A 22557-nucleotide genomic window follows, 5' to 3' on the forward strand; every position below is an offset into this window, starting at 1 on the left:
CAGGATGGTACACCAGCTCCCCAAGAAAGCGGCAGGCGCAACGGCCCCAGAACCCAGCACCAGGGGCCCTAGGGTGTCCTGGCATCACTCAGGTGCTGTGCCCGCCGGGCACAGAGACGACCAGCTTGGGACGCCTGGCTCAGAAAGGCAGAGCCCAAGTGGGCGTTCTCCATGACGCTGTTTCTTGCCGGTGCCAAGCGAAGCCCCCAAATGACCTGCCCCTAGGGCAGCCCAGCCTCCAGGTCCCTAGGCTCTCGGGGACCTCGGCCCCCGTCCCTGCCCTTTCCTGGGCTGTCCCCTCCAGCCTGCACCCTCCTCCCTCGCCGTGCACCCACTGCCGGCTCCAGCTCCGGCACAGGCTGCCCAGGGCCCTCCTGCACCACCCCCCAGCCTCACCGACCTCACACACCAGCCACTGACCCACTCCTTGCTGCTATCTGCCTGCCAAGGGCCGGGTGACCCCCAGCCCGCCCGTGCCCAGCGCCTCGCCGCCCCGCAGCAGGAGCAGCGCCCCTGACCCCGGGCCTCGGCCAGGTGGCGGCCAGGGAAGGGCGAGGAGAGAAGGACGCGCTGCCGCTCCCCCCACCCCCGCCACGCCCCGGCCCGCTAAGGCCGCGTGTGTTGCTGATTCCCCCCAGGCCCCGCTTCTCTAAAGAAGTCAGGAAAGCTGGACTTTTGCGGCGCCCTCTCCTCCCAGAGCAGCTCCCCGCGCATGGCTTTTACCCACCACCCGCTGCCTGTGCTCGCTGGAGTCCGACCAGGTGAGAGCAGGGGGGGCGGGGGGCGGGCACCGAGCCCCCGGGGGGCAACCCCAGCCGTCTGCTTCCCGAGCGGCCGCAGGCCCTCCCTCAGGCGCCTGGCTCCCTCTGTGCAGGCGCATGTGTGTGCATGGGTTTGTGCATCATGGGTGTCTGGCTGTGTGTGTGCTGGTGTGAGTACCTGTGTGCTCGGATGGGGCTGTGAGTCCCTGCTGCATGTGTGTGCGAGTGCATGAGTTGCATATGTGCGTGGGGGTGTGCTTGGGTGTGCACGTCTGTGTGCAAGGGTGCTCGAGTGTGTGTGTGTGATGTGTACCTGTGTGCATGCACGTACACGGGGGTGGGTGCACGAGAGCGTGCGGGTGCATGGTTGCGTGTGTTTGCACACTTCTATGAATGGCGTGCATGTGTGAGTGCACATGGGTGTGCCATCTTGGCCCAGTCCCAACTAGAGGCCTGCTTCCCCCCCACCTGCCCAGCCTGCCTTCTCCCTGCTTCCAGCTCCCCTCTCTGTGCTGGGCTTTGCCCAATGTCAACCCCATGGGTGGGGGGCCCGGGACAGGTCTCTCTTCTGGGCCTCCTGCTCCTTTCTGGGCACTTCAGGTTAGGGCTGGCAGAGGGGGGCAGGAGCCCCACCCCCTGGCCTTGCACATCTCTTGGGACACCTCAGCCTTCTGGACAGGGATGGGTCAGGCAGGACGTTGGGGGACCCCGTGCTCAGCTTCCTCTCCCCTCCTTCCCCTCTTCCCCACCTCCACACCCCTCAGGCAGAAAGAGGCCTCAACTTTTGTCTGGGGCCCCACCCAGCCCTGTGTGGGCCACGGGGAGCAGGAGCTTTACCTTCCCGCTTCCCCCTGGGGCCCCCTGGCCGGGAGCCCAGAGGCTGTGCGTGGTGGGGGGGAGCATGGGGGCCGCGGGGTGGGGGGACCCCTGGCAGCCGAGCGAGGGCGGGGCCGGCTCCACGCCGCCTTTAGCAGCTCCAGAGAGAAGCCAAGTTTCCGCAGCCCCTAATGAAGCCGAGAGCCAGCGCGAGCTGATTGGAAACAGACGGGAAAGGGGGGTGGGGGGTGGGAGCTGGGAAGAGCTGGGGCCCGTGCTGGGGTGGGAATTGCATGCACGAGGGCGACAGGCCGGGTGTCGGGTGCATCCCGACTCGTGTGGAGAAGGGCCGGCTGGAGGTGCTACGTGCACTGCAGACTGCAGACTCCTGCCCCGTGCTGGGGTGGGAGGGCAGGGGGCTCGCGTTTCTCTGTATATCCAGAACCCCACAGACCCATCTGCCTCTTCTCTGCACCCCCCTCTGCCCCCTAAGCTCCTACCCAGTGCCTGGGTCTGGTGTGAGGCCAGCCTGGTGCTTGCCTCGGGTGCAAATTCAAGGGGGCCGCCAAGAAAACCCCTCAGTTGTTGAAATAAATATTTTAATGCAATACTTTAAAAAAAAAAAAAAGCGTACACACAGAATGAATGCAAAGCACATAGGACCAGCAAATACCAACACTTTAAACAACGCCCAAGTCCTGCAGTCCGTTTGCCTAACTGCCTCACTTGCCTCACCCTAATCCCAGTTGAACTTGACCAAAACAGGTAACCAGCTCGCGGCCCTACTTTGCCAATTTGACCTTTTTTTTTTTTTTCTTTCAAATACTGCCTGGAAACATTAATGACCTTGAGTGCTCAGTTTTTTGCAGCCTCCCTTGTATTTGTGCAAGGGCCCCACCCTGCCGCCTCCTGGCTCTCTCTTTTTCTCTGGATGCTCAGTCCTCTGATGACGGCCATTCGTTGCCCTCCTCTTCCGGTCACCCCCACCCCACCCCGCCAGTGGCTGCTTCTTGGTCTTGACGTCCTTCTCCCCCTCCCCCCGTGCCCGCAGGGAGCCCCCGGGCCACGGCCTCCGCCCTGCACTTCCCCTCCACGTCCATCATCCAGCAGTCAAGCCCGTACTTCACGCACCCCACCATCCGCTACCACCACCACCACGGGCAGGACTCGCTGAAGGAGTTCGTGCAGTTCGTGTGCTCGGACGGCTCGGGCCAGGCCGCCGGACAGGTGAGTCCAGGGGGCCCCCCACCTGCACCTCCCAGCCCCACTGCAGTCTCATCTCCGCGTCTGTCTGTCTGTCTCGGCGCTCTTGGGGAGAGGCCCGGAAAACTGGGAGTCCACATGGGGCTGCAGCAGCAGGGGCTGGGGCCAGACGCCTCGATTCGCTGGGGCTGGGGAAGGGGTCCACGGAGCAGGCCAGGGCCTGGCCGCCGCCGGTCCGGGGAGGTGGGGGTCGCAGCGGCTGGGCCACCCGGCTTTGGGCCCCCAGAATCTGTCCAGCCCGTGGCTGGGCCCCGAACTCCCCTCTTAAACCTCAGGCCCCAAGGACTTGGTAGCTTCTAGATCAGGGTTTCCTCACCTTGGCACTCTTGACATCCAGGGCCAGACCATTCTCTGGGACGGGGGCTGCCCCCTGCGTTGGTGGACGTTAGCACCCCTGGCCTCCCTGCACCAGATGCAAATATTCCCACCCCCTTCCAGGTGGGACAACCACAAGGGTCTCCAGGCATTGTCAGGTGGCCCCTGGGGGGCCAGATGGTCAGGGGGTGCAGCCCCCTTCCAGAGGGCAAGTCCACTCCACGGGGGCCATTACAGAGATTTCAACTGGCCAGACCCTGCACAAGGGGCTCCAGGCCTCTAAGGGTGTTCAGAGATCTGGAACCTTCTCTCCTGAGCGAGAGCTGCCACCTGATAGTGGCTTCATAGTGGCCTTCTGCACGCGCGCACACACACACACACACACACACACACACCCCGTTAGTGTTCACTGATTTCAGAAACTCAGGGCTGGCTCCATCAGAGAAATTATCCCAGAAGTAACGGGGTTTGCGGGGACACTGCGGTGGGACAGTGCTCCTCATTCAGTCCTTTTGGGACTACCCAGGGTTGGGACACAGTGGTCTCTGTGGGCTCTGGGAAGGTTCTGGAAGCCCTCTGAGAGAGGCTGAGGGTGGTGGGATGGAGGTGGGGGTTGGGGAAGACACGGGGGTTCCCGAAGCCCACGTTGGAGCCAGCCCAGGGGGCTCCGCTGCCAGAGCCACCCTCTGCCATTCCATCCCCGCGGTGCCCGCAGGGGGCATCTCCCAGGGCTGTCTCGGGGTGTTGGGGGGTGCTCTGCACACAGCGGGGGGCCTTCGTGGGGGGCCGACTTGCCGATTAGGGGTGGGGGGTCCTGGAGGGAGAACTTCCTGGTATGACTCCCAGGTCCGTCCTGCCCTTCCGTCTCCGGCTTTCCAGAACGGAAGCCGCGTTCTGCCTTCCCTCCGCCTCCTTCCTTCCACTCTCCTCGTCTCCTTTCCCTCTTTGCCGACCCCGTAGCTCCCTGGCACCCGCTCAGGCCTTCCTGCCTCTCTGGACAAGCTCTGTCCACCTTTAGGGGATGGAGGGGAGGCTGGCCGTGACCCCACAGCTGCTGCACTTCCTTCAGAGGGGGCCTGGAGCCTGGGGTTTGGTTTCCCAAGACGAGAGGGGCCGGGAACAGCCGCCTGCTCCCAGACGCACGGCCGGGGCTGGGAACCCAAATGAGGCCCACCAACTGGGAGCCAAACCTAACCCACGGGACCCTCGAGGCAGAGGCTCAGGCAGGCCCCCAGCCGCCCCGGCAGTGGGGCCCCGAGCCCCTCCCTGGGCTGCTCAGTCCGGAAGTCTCTTCCCTGGAGGCAGCTCTGGCTTCCAGGGCACCATGGACAAATGTGCAGCCTCCAGGGGGTGCCCCCAGCCTGCGTGGCCCAGCGCCGTGAGCCTCTGCGTTCCACCTTGAGGAGGAGGGAGATCGGTGGTGAAAGACGTGGCGCTGCAGAGAGGGTCCGAGGCCCTGGAACTTTCCACCGCTGGGCTGCCTGACAGGGCCGTGTCGGGCCGGGCTTCCTCCCCAGTCCCCTAGAGCAGTGGTTCTTGGGCACCGCAGGCCCCAGCGTCGCATGGAGGGCCGACGAGCCCATGCACAGGCCGCTGGGCGGAGAATCCGTATCTCAGCCAAGCTCCCCGGGGGTGCTGCTGATGCTGCCCAGGGAACCCCACTTTGGGAACCACTGGTCTAGCGCCTGGAAGCACAGGCTCTGACCTCCTCGGGGATCAGAAGTCATGGATCATCTCTGCCGAAATGAAACAGACTCATCTGGCAACTCCGGGACCAGCCGCTGGAGGGTTCCCAGAAGCCCCTGCAGCAGGTCCGGGACCCCAGGCCGGGACCCCTGGTTTAGAAGAAGCAAACCGATAAAGGCCAGGCTGAAGGGAGACACCACTCGGAGGAGACGCCAAGGGCAGGAGGAGGATGTGTGTGGAGCTGAATTTCCAGCAGAGAAGAGATGGAGAAGACAGACGAAGGGCCCTGGCCGGGGGACGCTGGTTTGAGCCCCACCCCGACACCACAGCTGTGGAGCCCAGGCCCATGTCTCCATCTGTCAAACGGAAGCAGGAGCCACACCAGGGCCAAGGCTCCTTCCAGCCCGAAGCTCATAAGGCTGTAGGGCACCACGGAGTCACGGGACCTCGAGATTCTTAAAACCTCAACTAGTGTCCCCAGCCCGAGCCGAGACGTGCAGCCTCTGGTTGGAAACTCTCTCGCGAAGCAGCACATTCGTCAGCCAGAGGGTTACGATGTCCGGCCGTCTCGGGCCAGGATCAGCGCTGACAGGTGGGATTAGGGATTTAGCTACTCCCAGGGGGACACGGAGGGCGAGAAGGAGGCAAAGACCCTTCTGTGGGAGCCCAGAAAACTCCGCGTTCCGGCCCCTTGGGCAGCAGGGGCACATCGTCTGATGAACTGTTCGTTTCCTGCGCCAACCGACGAGCAAGATAGAACGAGACAGGCCGTGAGACGGCTCAGCGGTTGCTGGTCATTTCTCCGTGTCACACCCTTGGAGCTAGAAACCTGTGGCCTGGGAGCTCACGAGCCAACCAAAGCGTCCATTTTTGGAAGCGACACTCGGATGCCGACATGGGCCAGCGGTCAACTGCTCGCGGACGGAGAACCCCCCAAGCCCGGTCACCAACCTTTTTGAGCTGTCACTCTGAGTGGGTGGGACGGGTCGAATTGCAGGAACCATTGAAAGGGACAACGCACAAGACCCCCGGTGCTGGCCGCTAGGGGTGAAGGATGGGGGGGTTGGGGACGGGCAGCCTGCTGGGCCTGAAGCTCCCCCACAAACAGCCGGAATCCTCTGGTCACAGCCTACAGGGGTCAGCTGCAGCGTCCAGTGACTTCAAGTCCATCAGGCGGTGATCCCGTTACCCACTGCTGGCCGCAGCCGAGGAAGCAGGGGCCACCCCGAGGGGACGTGCCGCTGGGGCGGCTGGTAATCAGGTGGCCGGGCCCATGGGGCAGCCTGCTTCAGAGGCCCCCATGGGGGGACAGAAGGTTCTGGAAAGTCAGGGCAAAGAGGAGTTGAGAGTCGTGCACTCTGGATGGTGTTCCAAAGGGGGCATTCTGCATGGGCAGCAGTGTGCGGCTCTGACATTCCAGCTGTGTTCCGGAAACTTCCAATCACTTCGGAATGGGAAGTCATTGGGGGATGGGGGTCAGGGGTATAGGGGGCAGAAGACCCCCATCCAGGCCCCACCTTGGGGGCCTCGAATGCCCAACCGGGGAATTGGATTTTATGTCGGATTCTGTCAGGGCTGTGGGAGAGTTTGGAGGGAGGGAGGGAGGGGCCTGAGCTGATTGGATTTGGGGACGGGGGTCGAGAGCCCACCAGAAGGAAGCTGAGGAGCCCTGGCACCAGGCAAATGGAACTCGAAAGCAGGCCTCGCCAGCTGGAACCGGGAGACCTCAGATAAACCACTCAACTGCTCAGGCCTCGGTTTCCCCATTTGTTCCCTTACCTTGGAAGTTTTAACTCTTGGGCCAGATTGTTCTCAATTATAGGGGGCGGAGAGCACCCTGGGTGTCGTAGGGCGTCTGAGCAGCCTCCCCCGGTGCAGCCCTAGTGGGCCCAAATGCAGATGTGTCCAGACCTTGCCCAGCATCCCCTGGGGGGCGGAATGGCCCCCCAGTTGAAGGCCACGGCCCTCTAGGGTGGTTGGAGGGCCAGACACAACAGTAGCAAGCCGGGTGTCGACGGTGCCAAGCTGAAGAGTGCACAGCGGGGAGAACCCCTGGGGAGTGTCCGCATCATGGTCACGGTGAAATCAGGATGGAGGCTGGAGAGGAGGTGGACGCAGTGGGGTCTGCCGGGGGCGAGCAGGAGGAGCCCAGGAAAATGCCGGATTCGCTCCCGGGTGGCAGGGAGCGTGAGGCTCCTCTGGTGGGAGCTGAGGACGAGGCACCCAGCCAGACTCGGGGCCATGGCGTGTTCGCTGGACCAGTGGGAATCACAGCCTAAGGGAGGGAGTCCTCCCCAAGGAAACTGCTGCCCACCAGGCCCGGGAAAGCCTCTGCCTCTCCCGTGGGGTGGTGACTCCCCAAAGCCCGAAGGCCCGATGCATGCAAACCCACCTGGCCCAGAGGAGAGAGACTCACGTTCAAGGCGTAAAGCGGGACATTTCCGAGACTGGCCCAGTGGCCAAGTGGCCACCAGAGAACGTCGCGGAAATGGGAGCCGCCACGACGGACTTCCGTCTCCGGGGGCGAGCCTCAAAGAACGTGCCGGAACGTCCCCGTCGGATGGTGGCCAGCAAGGACACGGCTGCTGGAGCGGGGTGGGGTGGATGCCACGGGCCCGGGTTCAAGCGCAGGGGCCACAGGAGGACACGGGGCGGGGCGGGCGCTGGCTGGCGTGTCCGGCGAGGCGGCGCATCTCGTACCTAAAACCTCATCCCTGAGCCGCGATAAACCACCTGTCAGACGCCCCCCTTCCTCCCTCCCGCAGCTTCAAAAGAGGACCCCAAAAAAACACACAAACACACAGAGAGAGAGAGACCCAAGAGGCCAGAGAATGGCCACCCCCGTCCGCCCTTGCTGTCCGGCGTGGCGACGGCGCGTGGGTCTGTGTGTCGTGCCTTCACGCGTCACTCTATTTATGTTGTTCGCAGCCCAACAGTAGCGGCCAGGGCAAAGTCCCGGGGTCCTTTTTGCTACCGCCGCCGCCTCCAGTGGCCAGACCTGTACCCCTTCCTATGCCAGATTCCAAATCCACCAGCACTGCCCCAGACGGCGCCGCCTTGACTCCTCCATCACCTTGTAAGTGGACGCTGAACGGAACCACCACGCCCGGCGTCCCCGCGGCCAGAGCCCCCGCACCCCCAGCCCCCAGCACCACGGAACCCCCCCCCGCCCGGACCACCACAGACTTGAGCTCCCCCCCTGCACCCCACAAACTCCCACGGCTTCCCTGCCAGCCAGCACCCCACCAGACATCCCCCCTCCCGACCGCCCGCCTGCCCCGTGGCTCCCAGCCAGGGGGGGTCCCTGGCCCAGGCCCCTCCAGGGAGGGGGTGGGTGGCAGGAAGGGGGAGCAGAGTGGGGTGCGGCCAGGGGCGGGGGGGCGGGGGGCGAAGCCATGTGCCATCTCCATGCGTGATCGCTGTGTCTTTTTGTTTGTTCTGGTTTTTTTTTTGTTATATTTTTAATTTTTTGTCATTGTTTCATCGTGCCCCTACCCCCCCACCCAACACACACAGATGCACACTGAGAAAATCAAATGTGACCGCACGGCGAGGCCACACCTCCATCCCCTTTTCTGCCCTGCCCTCCCCTCCTTCACCCCCCAGGCCCCTCGGGCCTGCCAAGGGGCACCCCCCACCCCGTTAGTCTCTCGTTTGGTTCCTCGTTGTCGTCTTCTGTTTTGATTGCCCCCTCCTGCTCTCCAGCAACCCCATCTCCCCGCAGGTTGGATGTTCCCAGGATGAGAGCGGGCTTGGGGCCTCAACTTATTTCACCTCTCTCTCTCTCTCTCTCTCTCTCTCTCTCTCTCTCTCTCTCTCTCTCTCTCTTTCAACCAATGACAAAATCTGACACAGGGAAGAGGAAGGTCTAAGTTGAGCAGCCCGAGGTAGACCCGACGTGGAGGCTGGGGAAGGAGGAGGAGGAGGAAAGGGGGGGCCGTCTGGGGGTGGGTGGGGGCGGGCAGGGGCTCGGGCCTCTCTCTGCAGCTCTCCGGCTCACACTCTCTGTCCCCCTTTCCCATGGTTTGAGTTTTTTCCCTCGCCATCCCCTCCACGCCATCTTCTCATCCGCATCCGCCATAAGACGCGAGGTCATGGTCATTGGAAATGGGCAGGATGGGGGTGAGGGGACGGGGGCTGCTGGGGGCGGGGAGCCGGCTATTGGGGGAGGCAGGCTGGGGGGATGTTCGTGGAGGTAGCTGGACAGAAACTGGTGAGCACGTGGGGTGTCTGGCAGAGGGTGGGGGGTAGGGCCCCCCCAGGCAGCCGGAGACACTGTCACTGTTTCCCTTTGTGGGTACCCCCTCCTTGGTGGGGGGGGCGGGGGGCACGGCAGGGCCTGTTCTCTCCCATAGGGACCCAGCAGGAAAGTCTGAGCAGACCTCCAGGGATTTTTGATCCCTTTGCCTCCCAGGACCCCAAGACTGGCCTCCAGGCCCCCAAACCCCATCCTCCAGGCAACCACGGGACTCGGCCCCCTGTCGTGGGAGGGCAGGGTGTGGAGTCGCAGCCTGGCCACAGCCCAGGGCCCCAGCCTGGTGGCCCAGTCCCCTGCCCTCGGCCCTGTCCCACCCACTCAGCCTCTCATTGGAACCCCCCGGGCTCCCCGAGCCCTCAGCAGTGAGCGTGCAGCACGCGGCTGGGTGTGCAGGATGGGCTGCCCAGTCTGAAGTGGTGAGTGGCCCCAGGTGGCCTTCCCCACCCAGGATGGGGCTGGGGGGCCGTCACCGGAGCCCTCCCTGACCCCCTCTCCCCGAGACCCGAGTGAGAGAGGAAGCAAGGGCACTCCTGCGTGGAGACCAGGGCTGTCCCCAGCCCTGCCCAGAGCCTTGGAAGTGGGCCCCAGGGGTCTCTTGGTCACAGCCGTCTCTCACGCCCCCACCCTGTCACCAGAGAGGAGGCAAGGCTGGGGCGGTGAGTGGGGTGCCCCGGGGCGAGCGGGGCAGAGCGTGTTCCCGGTCAACGTGAAGAATAAGGGGTCCCCTCATGGTGGGGGGAGGACTTGGACCCACCCTCAGGCTGGGCAGGGGCTGGCCGGGAGCCTGCCCTGCAGCACAGCCCCCCCCCCCCGGGCCCCATCCTGCCCACCGCCAGCTTGGAGACAGGCAGCCGCTCCAGCCCAGCCTCTCCTCCCCCAGCAGCCCCGAAGGGCCGGGCCTGGGCACCCCGGGCCTGACCCCGTCTCCCCTCTCTCCCCTGCCCGATCCCCCCACAGCATTCGCAGCGACAGGCACCTCCTCTGCCAACCGGTTTGTCAGCATCGGACCCCGGGACGGCAACTTTCTGAATATCCCACAGCAGTCTCAGGTAGGGGCGTCTTGTCTCGGGGTCGGGGCCGAAGGCGGGGATGGCAGGGGGGGTCCCTAGAGCCAGTCAGGGAGAGCGCAGGCTTTCCCACGGGCTGGTGGAGCCCGGCCACCCCCCTCCCCAACTCCCGCTCCCCTCCCCGCCCTTGCTCATCTGCTAATTGGATAATTAGCTCTGACAGCCCCAGGGCCCCGGGGAAGGCCGCCAGGACCCAGGGGCCTGCAGGCGCCCCAGGCCAAGGCCTGGTGGAAGCAAAGATGGAAGCCTGGCCTCATCCTCTCTGCTTCCCTCCCCCTCCAGCCGCCAGCCCCGGCCCCCGCCTGCCCCTCTTGGCTGGCTTTGGGTGGGCTGGGGGGACGGGGGACGGGTGGGGAGGAACCCAGCCGGCCTGGTGGGCTGCGTGCCCAGAGCCCCTGGCACCCAGGGCGGGGCCCGCCCCGAGCCCCCCTTCCCCGCTCCTCCCCTGCAACCCCACCCCTGTCCTCCCAAGTGTCTCGGTAGCCCTCCTGCCGGGACCCCGGGACTGGGCTTTGCACACACCTGTGGGCACACCCCCCCCCCCAAGAGGCCAGGGGTACCCCACAGAAGCTGGGCCGCTCGGGGGTTCGTGACCAGGCAAATCGCAGGGCAGATGCAATTTTAGAGGCCCCCGGCTTTTCCAACGTGGGGCCTCTGGTTTGGGAAAAGAACATACAAATATTTTTCTTTTGCATGTTTTACAAAAACACCCGACCTCTTGGGTAGGGGGCCCCCAAAGCGTTAAAGTGCCCTCGACTCTGCTAGGACCCCCGGGCCACCCCTCTCGGCTCCTGCTTGGCCCCGCTGTGAGGCCTGAGTCCGGAGAAAGGTGGTGCATGGAAGTTTTTGCGTGTGTGGTTGGAGGTGGTTTTAATTTTTTTATTCTTTTTTCCCTTTTCCTTTTCCTCCCTCAAAAAAAAAAAAAAAAAAAAGCCCCCAAACTTTGTCAAACTTCAAACTTCAGAGCTCCCTAGTGGCCAGGAGGGGAGGGGAAAAGAATCCCAACCCCTCCAGCTTCCCACCCCCTTTCCCCAAGTCACGTCTGACCCGTCTGGTTTCCAGGGGCAACCAGACATGATGTAACACCCAGATGAACTTGAACTTGGGGGTGTTGAGAAGAAAAACAATGGCCCCGAGCAGGGGCTGGAGCCAGCTCCCTGCGCGCTGTGCCAGGGAGCCCTGGCCGCGGAGGGCAGGAGGGGGTGCCAGGGGAAGAGACCCCAGGCGGGCCCCCCCTCCCCACCCTGATCTCTGGCCACGGCAAGGCTACGTCCCCCCGGGGACCACTGCCACGGGCCCTCCCCGCCCGTCCCTTCGCTTTCCCTCCTTCCACTTCTCTTTGCTCACTTCGCTCGGAGGTTTTGGAGCCAAGTCAAAGTTGGAGGCAAGTTTGGGAAACTGTTGTTCTCTCCCCCTGTCCCCACTGGGGCCCGGGGTGGCGGCGGGGAAGGGACTTGTGTCCGGGGCCACTGGACCGGCAGGTGTGTCGGGGAGTGGGGGACAAGCCAAGCCGGGAGCCCTCGGGCCTGGGGGCAGGCGGGCGGCTCGGTGGGCACAGGGGGTACCGTGTGGGGGCGGGTGGTGGTGGTGGGCGTTCCCACGGCAACTGGTGACTTTAGCTGATCTCCAGGGCACCAGATGGAGACAGAACAATAGAATGAGGGAAGAAAAGAGAATTTTAGTAATTTTGTCATTCCCTGGGCAGCGCTTTTTACTTAGTTTTAATCAGTTTGGGACCTGGCTCCAGAAGCAGAAGGAGCCACCCCGTGTTTGGCTCCACTGGATCCCCCTTGTCCCCAGCTCCCTCTTTCCCCTGCCTGGGGCGGCCTGGGGGAGTCCCAGCAGGGCAGTGGCGTAGGGGTCCAAGCATTGTCCCCACTTGGGAAAGGGGGTCCCACTCAGCAGCTCCCCCCGTCCCCCACCCTGCAGCAGCCCACCCCCCACCCCAGTTCTCTGTCACCCGCTCTGGATGTGCTGGGGCCGAGACACCTGAGCTTGGCTGGCCCGTGAGCCAAAGTCTGTCGCTGCGGCTGGACTTTGGGGCAGGTGATCAGGGAGCCCAGGGCAGGGTAGGGGGCATTTCCGTTGTGTTGTAGAAAGTTCTAGATCATCTCAGAGGCCCTCCGTGGCTCTGAAACTCAGTGTCGCTGCCTCACAGAGAATGACGCCCCAAGGTCCCAAACCCAAGCCCGCAGGGGCAGGATCGGTCTGGAGGCACTTTCATTTTAATCCGAGGCTGTGTTGGAAAAATGAGAACTCCACATAAAATTGTGGCCAGGTGCTTGGCTTCTTTTGAACAGCTGGAGGGTCTGGCTACCCCTGGTGTCCTGGCCACCCCATCGATGGCCTCCGCTCAGCACACGCTGTGGCCGAGAGGTGGGGAGCTGTTTGGCCCCCTGAGAGCTGTGTGACTCTGAGCAGGTGGCTTGCCCTCTCTGTGCTTTGGCTTCTTGCTGGGCATGGTCTGCAGGAATGCGCTCCCCGAGTCTGTGACCTAGAGCTTGAGAGAGGCCCAGAGATTCATTTTGGGGACCCCTTCCCCCACCCCGCCCTGCCCTTTGGCCGCGAGGTGGAGCCGGGCCTTTAAGGGACAGCCACGTCCAGCTCCCCAGCCCCCCGAGTCCACCCTGGGGTGTGCCCAGCCCCGAGCTGGCGACAAGGCCCCGTCCGTGGGGAGGCGGCGCCCCCTGCTGGCCTCCCAGGGAGCCTCAGGCCCTTCCCGGCGGCTGGTGCCCCCACTGCGGAGAACGGTACCCAGCGGGCTCCACGGCCCCATCCCCCAGGCCTGGCACCGCTAGGGTCCCAAGCCGGTGGTGCCCCCACCCCATCCCGCCCTGCCCCGCCCCGCCTTTCAGCCTTTCAGCCTGTGGGACCTCGGCTGGGGCGTGCAGATGGGAATTTCTGCTTTGAATCCAAAGAGACAGAAAGCAATCTTTAGCCAAAGCCGGGCCGCCCCCCTGCTCCACGCCCCAAACCCTTCTGGGGACAAAAGCCCCAGGCCGGCATGCCCCCCACCCCGCAGGGCCCGTACAATCCCTCCACAATTGGAAGCATCAGATCCCAGGTCTGTGCCAGCACCAGCCCCGGGGTCCCCCCACTGGGCCGGGTGCCCGTGGGCAGACCAGCTGGACTCCGTAACACCGGGGGGCACGGAATTCCCTGAGGAAGACGGGAGAGGATGGGGGGGCGCTTCCCGCCAGCGGGGTGGGGGGGAGGCTTGGCTGCCTTGGCTCCGAGGCCACGGGGCTGAGATGGGGGGCGTGAGGGGACCTGCCTTGGACATACTGAACGTCTCCTCTTTTTTTTTTTTTTTTTGTCCCTTTTCAGTCCTGGTTCCTCTGATAAGGTCAACGGAAAAAAAGATTAAAAAAAAAAAAGACAAAATAAAAAAGAAGAGTTTCCTCCAAAGGGGGGAGAAGAAATTTTGAGACGTGGAAAAAAATCCCTCCAGCCCAGCCCCACCGAAAAGCAAAAATTAGACGTCGGCAGCCACTCAGCCCTTCTCTTCTCCAGCCCGGGGACCCCCGCAGGGCCGCCCCCCACCCCGCCCCGAAGCAGCCCGGTGTCCGGAGAGCCCTCGGTGGGAGCTGTGCACCAGCAGCCAAGCAGAAAGAAACGTGCAGAACAGACTCCGACGTGAAAGACAAAAAGGCAGCAAAGGATGCAGCAGAATTGCCTTCCTCTCCCCCCCACTCCCAACCCCGTCCCGGGCCTTTTGGAAGAACACCAACCCCCCCCCCCAAAAAAAAGCAGCCAGCACGGTTCAGAGGGGGCCTTCCCCCCCACCCCTTCCTGGGGAACCCCATTCCTTGACTTGGGCCTGGAGCCTCCCCAGGGGCTCTGAAAAAGCAGCTTGTCGAGGGGTTTAGCACCCGCTGCCCGCCCTCCCTCCGGCCCTGGCTCCCGCTGCTTCCGCGCTGCTCTGGCCCGGGGCTGTAGGTCCAGCGTGGGCAGAGGGCGCCCCCTGGAGCTGGGTGCACGCACCCAGAACGCCCTGAGCCGCAGGGGGGTTCCCGGGACCCCAACCCCCCTGAACAGTCCACAGGAGAAAGGCAGGGTGCTCTCACAGGCCCCGGCCCCCTCCTCGCTCCCTCTGCCGCCGGGAGGGTGTCCTGCTGTCGCGTCCCTTCCCCCACAGTGGGGGCGGGTGGCCCCTGGGTCTCCACCCCCCCCCCCCCAGCCCCGCATGCAGGAGCCCTCACTCCGCCCCATCCCGCCCGCGGCCCCTCCCGCAGACAGCCCTGCCTGGGGCTGGGCCAGAGACTGGAGAAGAAGGGGGACCCGGAGCCCAGCTCGGAGGACGAGGCTCAGCCCCCCCACCAACACCCCGCACTAGGTAGGCGTCCTGCTCGTCGACCGGGGTGCCTTGGGGCCGGTGGGAGGTCTGCTGGGCGGCGTACATTTTCAAAAGTGTTCGGGAGCATTCTGTGTCCCCACCCCCTTGGCCGCTTCTCTCTGGATCTTAGCTGTGATGTCTTTTACTCTTTATTTAGGGGTGGGGCATTATTTGGGTCTTTTGCTGTTGCAATTTGGGAATTCCTTCATTTGAGCAACTTGGGAACAATTTGGTGATGCGCCACAGGAAGTGGCTCCCCCTCCCCCTGCAACCCCCTCCTTCCCCAAGGGATGGTTGGGGGGGGCCTGTCCAGAGGGTCTTCAGAAGCCGGCCTGGGAGGGAGGGGAGCATGAGCGTGCCCCTCCCCCTGCACAGGGTGCCACTTGGACCCTCTGGCTTGTCTTTCTGTGCCTTACTCCTTCCTCCCGGCGTCCTTCCCTCCTTGATCCCTCTCTCCTCCGAGTCTTTGTGCCTCTCTCTCTCCGTCTCTCTCTCTCTCTCTCTCTCAACTGTATGAAAACACAAAGCACAGGTAGAATCTTCTGGAAGTCAATCCAACATTGCACCACGCAGGGGTGGGTTATGGGCTTTATTTATTGTGAGCGATGTCAGGCTGTGGGCCGCATGGCGCTTTGGGGGTGAGTAGGAGGGCAGGTGGGCCGTCACCTGGAGAAGAAGGGGCCGCTGGGGCCTCCTCCCCAGTTGGAGACCATCAGTTGGCTGGCCCCCCACCCCCAGGGACGGATTTTGTTGGAATTTTAGTGAAGCCCCCTCCCCCCTATCCGCGTGCAGCCCTGGGGGAGGACCGGGACTGAGAAAGGGGGGTGCAGGGGATCCTCCAGGAGCTGCCCCCGGGGGTGGGGTGGGGTGGGGGAGTGGGGCCGGGGGTGGGGGCCGGGGTGGGCCGGGCGTGACGCGCGGTCGAAGTGCAATGATTTTTCAGTTCGGTTGGCTAAACAGGGTCAGAGCTGAGAAGGGAGCGGGAGGGGCGCCCCCCGCACGGCCGCGTGCGCCCCTTCCCTCGAAGACAATCGGGCCGCGGGGGCCTGCGGGAGCCGGGGGTCCCGCGTCGAGCGTCCCGCGCCCAGGCGAGGTCAGAAGCTGCAGGTCAGCTGGGCCCGGGCCGGGGGGGCGCCGGCGAGGGGCTTCCCCGGGCGGGCGGTGGGGTGGGGGCGCTCGCCCCCTTCCCAGGGGTCGTGTTGAGGGGCGACGAGGGCGGCAGAAAATGTGGGGACGTGTTAGAAGAGGGAAAAACTAAAAAAAAAAAAAAAAAAAAAAAACACCCACACAAAATATATATATGGGGGAAATGAACTTTTTTTTTTTTTTCATTGACCCAAGTGCAATGCATCGGAGAGTTTTCCTATCTTTGTATGTTAAGAGATTGTTAAGAAAAAAATTTTTTTTCTATTTTTGTTGTAATGTCCTCGCGGCTCTGGGGACGCTAAAGAACCGGGCCTGCCCCGCCCTGCGCGGGGATAACGAAAGCTGAGTGTTTTTCCTTATTATTATTATTATTATTTTGGTTCTTTTTTTTTTTTTTTTTAAGTCGTTTTTTCCTGCGTCGACGAGGCTGATCTGGGGTTTTTATTTGTTTCGTCGTTCCTTCTCGGTTTCGGTGGGAGGGCTCACATTTTCGTTAACAAACAACAACAGCAAAACATCATCTCGACATATAAACAAATCCAACCAACACGAGATCAAAAAAGGAAAAGGACGAGAGAAAATTATTTTTACAATCATGAAAAATAATAATAATAAAAAAAAACCACAACCAAACCTGGTGCTTTTTACATTATAAAGTACGTTTTCAAAAACCCACAAACATACCTACGTTTCTGAATCAATTAAATACCCAGCACCTGTTAGGAACACGCATCTCCCTTCTTTGTTGAGTTTAACGGAACGGGACAGCGGCGTGCGCCCGGCGGCTGCGCTGCTCCGGCCGCGGGTCTCCCCGGGCGCCCCCTCCCCGGGGCCCAGCGCCCCTCCCCCGCAGAGGTCAATGCCAACGAACAAACGTCCCCGCTCCCCTCCTGCCCTCCCTCCCCGGCCCCCGAGCGCCCTTCTTTGAGCCAGACGCCAACTTGACCTCACCAGCATTTAACAGGAGCGCGCTCAGCAAGTTGGTAGTTTCCTCCCTCCACCCTTCCCCGGCGCCCCCTTTTCCCCCCACCAGGCATCACTCCTCCCAGCCCCCGGCGCCCCTCCGGGGGAGCGCGGGGAGGGCTTGACGCTCCAGGACACGACTAGCCGAGCTGACAGACCGATTCGCCCAGGTCCGCGCGCGCACGCACGCACGCGGCCCCGCACAGCACCCACCCACCCGCTCCCGCAACCAGCCCCGTCGACTGCCTTACACACCCGCCCCCGCGCTGGCCGGCAGACCTAGTGCCTTGTTCTCTCACCCCCGTGCTGGCGGAGCGGACGCCGCGCTCTGGGTCCCAGAGGGGCCGGGTGGCTCAGACGACCCACCCCCCTCCCCACCCTGACCGTGCTGAACGGATCCCCCCTCCCCACCCCACCCCCGGCACCCACACCCGAGAGAAAACAAAGGAGCAATAAAGTCACGAGAGAACTTTCGTCCCCCAATCGAGAGCCCGAGGGGCACCCCAGCCCCGCCTCTGCTCCCATCACCCCACCCACCCACCCTCGGGGCGCCCGCCACCCACCCACCCACCCCCAGCCAGCCAGCCAGGGCCAGCCCCGCGGCGGCCCCCTCCCGGGAGACCCGTGCGCCCGACCAGCACCAGCATCGCGGACCGCAAAAAGGCCGCCCGTCCCGTCAAACAAGTTTCTTCTTAGGCTAAGAAACGCAGCATATACGAGTATCTCTATATAAATACTAATGGATGTGGTGTGCTTCCCCTTAGCATCCCCCGCCCTTTCGCTCCTCCCCCTTCGGCCTGGTCTCCACCCCCCACCCCCAACCTCTGCCCTCTACCCCCGTCTCTGCACTGAGATACATAAGAAACAAGGGTAGTTTACTGTCTGTTTTGTTTTCTGGGTTTTCAGTGTCCTAGCGGAATGCAAGTAGGCAGTCTGTCCCCTCTCCGCCCCGCCCCGCCCCCGTCACTGCGCTTCTGTTATACCATCTTTGCCTGATTCTCTCCGGCTTCTCCATTGAATGGCTAATGTGTATGTGAAATAAAGAAATAAAGAAAAACAAATGCAAGAGCACCTGAGCCTTCGCTTCGCGCGATCGTGCGGGACCGGGTCTGGCTGGGTGGCTGGGGTCCGGGCCCCGCGCGCGGGGGCGTGCGGATTCGCCTGCGCCGTCCGCGCACCGTCGGGGAGCCGCTATCCCCGGGTCTCCGGCAGGGGGCGCGGGTGAGACGGGCTCGGGGTCCCCCCGCCCCACCCGCGCCTTTCGCGGTGGCCCCAGCCCGGAATAAAGAGGCACCACTGGGGTCCGATGTCCGCTCTATGCCATGTTGGTTCCCGGACCTCGCCCCGGGGAGGGGACGCGGGCGGTTGGTGATAAAAGGGTCCGCGGGGCACCCTGGGGCTCCTGACTCTGTTCGGAACGTCTTCGCTGGTCCCTCTTGCGAGGAGTTTGCGCCCCGGCAGGCGCAAGCGCGTCACAGCCCCTTCTTCGACGGCTCCGGACCCACCCACCCCGGCTCAGAGGCGCCACCGTGAGGGTCACCGCACCTCCGGGCTCACGGCCGCCGGCTCCGGCAGCCCCCGCTCGATCTTGATGGGCCGGACCGGCGCGCCCGGGCTACCGGCAGGGCCGTCGAGGGCCGCGGGCCGCGGGCGCGCCGCCGCCTCGGGCCTGCGTCCGGGTCCCCGGCGGGCGCTGTCGTCCGCGCCGCGCTGCGCCGGCCGTCGGCGGGGTCCGGGCGGGGCAGAGCCCGCGGCCAGCGCGGCCGCCTGGTCGCGCAAGCAGCCGCACCAGGAAGCCGATGTACTTCATGGCGAGGCGAAGCACCTCGTTCTTGCTCAGCTTCCGGTCGGGCGGGTGCGTCGGCAGCAGCTTCCTGAGCTCGGCGAAGGCGCCGTTCACGTTCTGCTGCCGCCAGCGCTCGCGGCTGTTGGTGAACACGCGACGGGCCACCTTCTGGGGCTGGTGTCCTGCGGGCGGGAGGGGCAGGGTTGGCGTTGGGGCCGGGGTGGGGGGTGAGGGTGGCAGGGGGCACCTCTCCCGCCCTCACTTTGGGCACCCAGCACCCTCGTGGGTGCCTAGACCCAGACAGCTGCCCTGGGGCTCCCCCCACCCTAGAGGTCCACGCGGAGCTCCTCTGCCAATTAGCCCCCCAACCCCCCCATCCCGACCCACACTGTTCCCCCCAAGAGTCCAAGAGCCACTGCGGGGGTCTCGGGGACCCACGGTGGCTGGGATTCCCTAGGGAAGTTTCCTCTTGGCTGCCGTGGGGGGAGCTGTCATTCTGATGGCCCCCCGTGTGTCTGGGGGTTTGCCTGTGTCCGAGAGCTGGCATCTCGCTGTGGCCGTGGTTCGGTGGCTGGCTCCCGGGGCTGTGTCACCCGCAGTGTATCTGAATGGCTGTGGTTGTGTGTGTGCCATTTGCCATATGGCTGTGCCTCCAAGTGGGGCTGTCACTCTGTGGTCCCCGGGCAGTGTGGGGGCTGTGTGTTTTCTCTGGGGCTGTGGTGAGAGTCTGGGGTGGCTGTGGGTGCATGGGGCTGGCGGTGGGAGTCTGGGTGTGCACGTGGGTGTAATTTGAGGATGGAGCCTGAGGATTTGAGGGCTGTTGCACGTGCACGTGCGCGTGCGTGTGTGTGTGTGTGCCTGAAACCCCTCTCCCTGTGGAAGGGTGTGGGGAACAGACATGGGCCCCATGTGGAGCTGGATGGCTGCACACACACACACCCCACACTCACCCTCGGCCAGGTCCAGCTCACAGTGGCTTGGCCTCCGCTTCAGCCGGCTGCTGGGGAAGAGGCCAAAGGGTCCTGCTGGCCCAATGTAGAGGCTGTAAGGGGTCAGGGGTCACTAATGCCTCGTGGGTGACACCCCCCTGGGCCCCCCGATCTCCCCCCGACCCCTGACTACCCCCACTCACCTATTGAGGAAGGGGTGAGGGTGGTAATGCAGGGAAAGGGGCGCTGGGGCAGCCCCCAGGGTGGAGAGCTGCAGCAGGGGGTGCCGCAGGGCCGTCAGCTCCGTGGTGGGGACAGCTGCCCCGGGGGGCCGGGTGTGGGCCAGGCTGATGACGGGCACGCCGGGGGGCAGCCTGGGCGCTGAGGAGCTGTGGCGGCCCCCCTCCTCCACCTGGGGGGCCCTGGGCGAGGCAGGCTCAGGGGGCGGGGCGGGCGCCGGGCTGGGGGCTCGCACCATCTCTGCCTTCTCCGCCATGGTGGGGCCCACCTCTGCCTGGGCCTGGGGCGGGCACATGGACCCCGAGGGGGGGGCGCTCACCTGGGGAGGGGAAGCAGCGGGTGGCGAGGGGGCACCCAGCTGCCCCCCACCCCAATACACCCACCTGGGTGGCCCAACAGGGGAACTCTAACCGGAGTGACAGCTGTGGGGAGGGCCAGTGGGTAAAGGCCAAGCGGGTGTCGGTGGGTCTGGAAACTTCCAGGGCCACGGGAGGGGTTCAGTACAAGGGCAAGAGACCCCCACACAGGTGCTGGCAGCGCTGGGTCTGGCAGTGCCATCTCTGAGATGCCAGAGGGTCTCCACTGCCAGGCCACTAAGCAAACTTCCTTCTTCCCAGAAGCCTCTCTCACCTGCAGCCTGGGACCCAAACCCCCAAAATTGACCCTCTGACTCCCATAAACTTCAGATCTGATTCTGGGACCCCCTCATTGACACCTTCAGATCTGTAATCTTGAAAAACCCCTGCAAGATTGACCTCGGACCCTTCACCCACCCCCACCCCCACCCCCGTAGCTTACGTCCTGAGCCGCCTCCTTGTCTGACCCTGAAAGTCCTCCTTGGTAGATTCGGTGACACCCCCTGCACTGCACGGCCGAGCCCAGGACCCCCACACACTGGCCTCCCTAGGCAGCCCCAGACTGGCACCCACTTTTGCACCCTGTTTTGATACCCATGTTCACTCTTAGCCCCGCAACCTGGGGTGGGGGTGGGGAGTGGCCCAGGAGGACCCAGCAAGGTCTGGGGCCTCCTGCTCTTGCTTCTTCCAAACTAGGTCCGGAGGAAGGCTGGCCTGGCCCCGCACTTTGTGTCCCCTCTCTCCCCCCCACGAATGAATGAAGGAATGAAGTGCCCAGATTTCCCCCCCTTACCCCAGCGCTGCTCCCGCCGCCTGGTGAGGGCCCGGGCTCCGTCCCGTGGGGACGCGGCGTCCTGGGCCCGGTATGCGGTTCCGCCTTGGCACCGGCTCCCGCCGCCCCCGCTCGGGGGGCCCTGCCTCTGGGCCGCGGGCTGCCGGCCGCCCCGTCCGGGCCGCGCCGTCGGGCCGCGCCTCCTCCGCGGGCTGCCGAGGGCCGCCCCGGCGCGGCCGCGGTGGCGGCGTGGGTCCCCCCGAGGGAAAGTGAGCAGCGCCCGGCCGGCCCGCCCTCTCCCCGCCCCCGGCGGCCCCGCTTCCTCCCTCCCGGCCCCGCGGCCGCGGCCGGAGGATGCTGGGCCGGCGCAGATAAGGGCCGGGCCGCCTGGCCGCGCCTGATAAGGAGCCGGGTTGACCCCGGAGGAAACCGGCGGGCGGGGAGCTCCGAGCCCGGGACCTCCCGGCCCCGCCCCCGCCGGCGGGGCAGGCCTGGGCCCGGCACCCCCTACCCCCAGGCACTGGTGGGGATCCCCGACCTCAGCGCCCAGAGGGGAAACCGAGGCAGGGGCGCAGCGGCCTCTGGAGTCAGGCGTGGCGCTTCCAGGGCCCCCTGCCTGAGTGTCCCTGCGGATGGGGGCGGCGGAGGGCCCCTTCCGGCCCGTTGGGGCCGCGTGATCGGGTCCCCTCCCCCTCTGCTCTTCTCCCCTGCTGGTTCCTCTTTTTACGGGGCCCCTCCCAGGCCTTTCCACCACCCCCACCCGGGAGTGGGCACCAGAGCCTGGGAGCCCTGCCAGTCTGGGTGTCCAGCCCAGGCAGGCTTCCTGGGCCCCTGGGGCCACACCGCCTTGCCTGGCCCGGGAGGGTGAGAGGAAGCAACACACCTTGGGGTGGGGGTTCCTAGGGGGGGCAGGGCTGGCAAGGCCCTTGCGGTGGACACCCCCACAATTATGCACCAGAATCCCGTGGCCCCAACTAGGTGGTCCCTGGCCACTTCTTGGGGAGTTGATAGAGAGGTGATGGACAGGTCTCCTGCAATGGGGTGAGCTCAAGAACCCTACAAACGGGGTGGGGTGGGGGGAGTCCCTGGTTACAGCCAAGTAGCAGTGAACAGGACTTCTACCCCCAGCTGCCACCCCCGGGGCCACGATGAGCTCTGCATGTGAAAGTGAGGGTCTGAGGGTGCCCCCAGGCCGCCACCCTCCCAGGGACAGAGGGGTGCCCAGGACCCCCCCATCCCCCCCAGGGGAGCTAGAACTAGAACACTAGCGTTCTAGGCACACACTGAACTCGGACAACCCTCCGAGGTAGGTTCTCGGGTTAGCTTCATCTTCCAGATGGGGACTCCGGGAGGCACAGCCTAGCACAGGGGTGCAGGGGCCCACAGCCAGCACGTGGGAGCGGGGATCCGGCCCGGGCTCTCCGTCAGCGCCCCCCTGCCCCCTCCCCGGGGGGCCTCGCCGGGCAGGAAGCACCTGGCCTGGAGCGGATGCACGGAGCGCCTGGTTCCGGTCCGCCTTCCGCCGCCGCGGCCCCGGGGGAGCCAGGCCAAAGAAACCAGGCGGCGAGGAGGCCGCGGCGGCGCCGAGCCACGTGGGGGCTCCCGGGCCAGAGCGCTCGCGGCCTGGAGACTAAGGCCCGGTGGGTCCGCGGCTGCCGCCCCCTGGCCGCCTGGGGAACTGCAGGTGCCTGCTCCGGGATGTATGGACAGACGGACAGAGTGCCTGGCTGGAGGCAGCTGGTCAGCCCCCAAAACAGACAGAACACCCCAGACAGAAAAACAGACAACACCCAGTCAGGCAGAGACATCCTCCTGGACAGACAGACGGACAAGCAAACCGCCCAGACCAGCAAATATACAGAA

The 22557-nt window shown here is 64.6% G+C and overlaps 3 protein-coding genes across 10 annotated transcripts in view; 1 reads left to right on the plus strand and 2 right to left on the minus strand.

The window, feature by feature from the left end:
• The window catches only part of NFIX (nuclear factor I X), an 84386-nt gene extending 70778 nt beyond the window's left edge, over positions 1 to 13608 (plus strand). For 4 of the 8 annotated variants that reach the window (XM_037818246.1, XM_037818247.1, XM_037818245.1 and 1 more), the window contains exons 7-11: positions 639 to 761; positions 2629 to 2804; positions 7770 to 7917; positions 10057 to 10148; positions 13494 to 13608. In XM_037818246.1, coding sequence (XP_037674174.1) covers positions 639 to 761; positions 2629 to 2804; positions 7770 to 7917; positions 10057 to 10148; positions 13494 to 13508 — 554 coding nt within the window. In that variant the 3' untranslated portion in view covers positions 13509 to 13608. The remainder of the gene's footprint in view (positions 1 to 638; positions 762 to 2628; positions 2805 to 7769; positions 7918 to 10056; positions 10149 to 13493) is intronic. The other 4 variants (XM_037818249.1, XM_037818250.1, XM_037818248.1 and 1 more) reach the window with 3 other exon arrangements.
• A 4305-nt stretch (positions 13609 to 17913) lies between these two features.
• LYL1 (LYL1 basic helix-loop-helix family member) lies at positions 17914 to 21195 on the minus strand. Its single transcript, XM_037818429.1, is given in 5 exon segments — positions 17914 to 18390; positions 18392 to 18579; positions 19348 to 19439; positions 19530 to 19885; positions 20716 to 21195. Coding segments are annotated over 4 exon segments (855 nt in total). The 5' UTR covers positions 19862 to 19885; positions 20716 to 21195; the 3' UTR covers positions 17914 to 18147.
• Positions 19882 to 22502, minus strand: LOC119520355 (translation initiation factor IF-2-like). Its single transcript, XM_037818150.1, has 4 exons — positions 22169 to 22502; positions 20716 to 21750; positions 19978 to 20041; positions 19882 to 19885 (listed from the first exon to the last, which is right to left on the minus strand). The coding sequence occupies exons 1-4, from the start codon at positions 22500 to 22502 to the stop codon at positions 19882 to 19884; spliced, it is 1437 nt and encodes a 478-aa protein (XP_037674078.1).
• Positions 22503 to 22557: the final 55 nt, after the last annotated feature.

The sequence above is a fragment of the Choloepus didactylus genome, chromosome 25 (genome assembly GCF_015220235.1).
Source record: "Choloepus didactylus isolate mChoDid1 chromosome 25, mChoDid1.pri, whole genome shotgun sequence".
Lineage (NCBI taxonomy): Eukaryota > Metazoa > Chordata > Mammalia > Pilosa > Megalonychidae > Choloepus > Choloepus didactylus.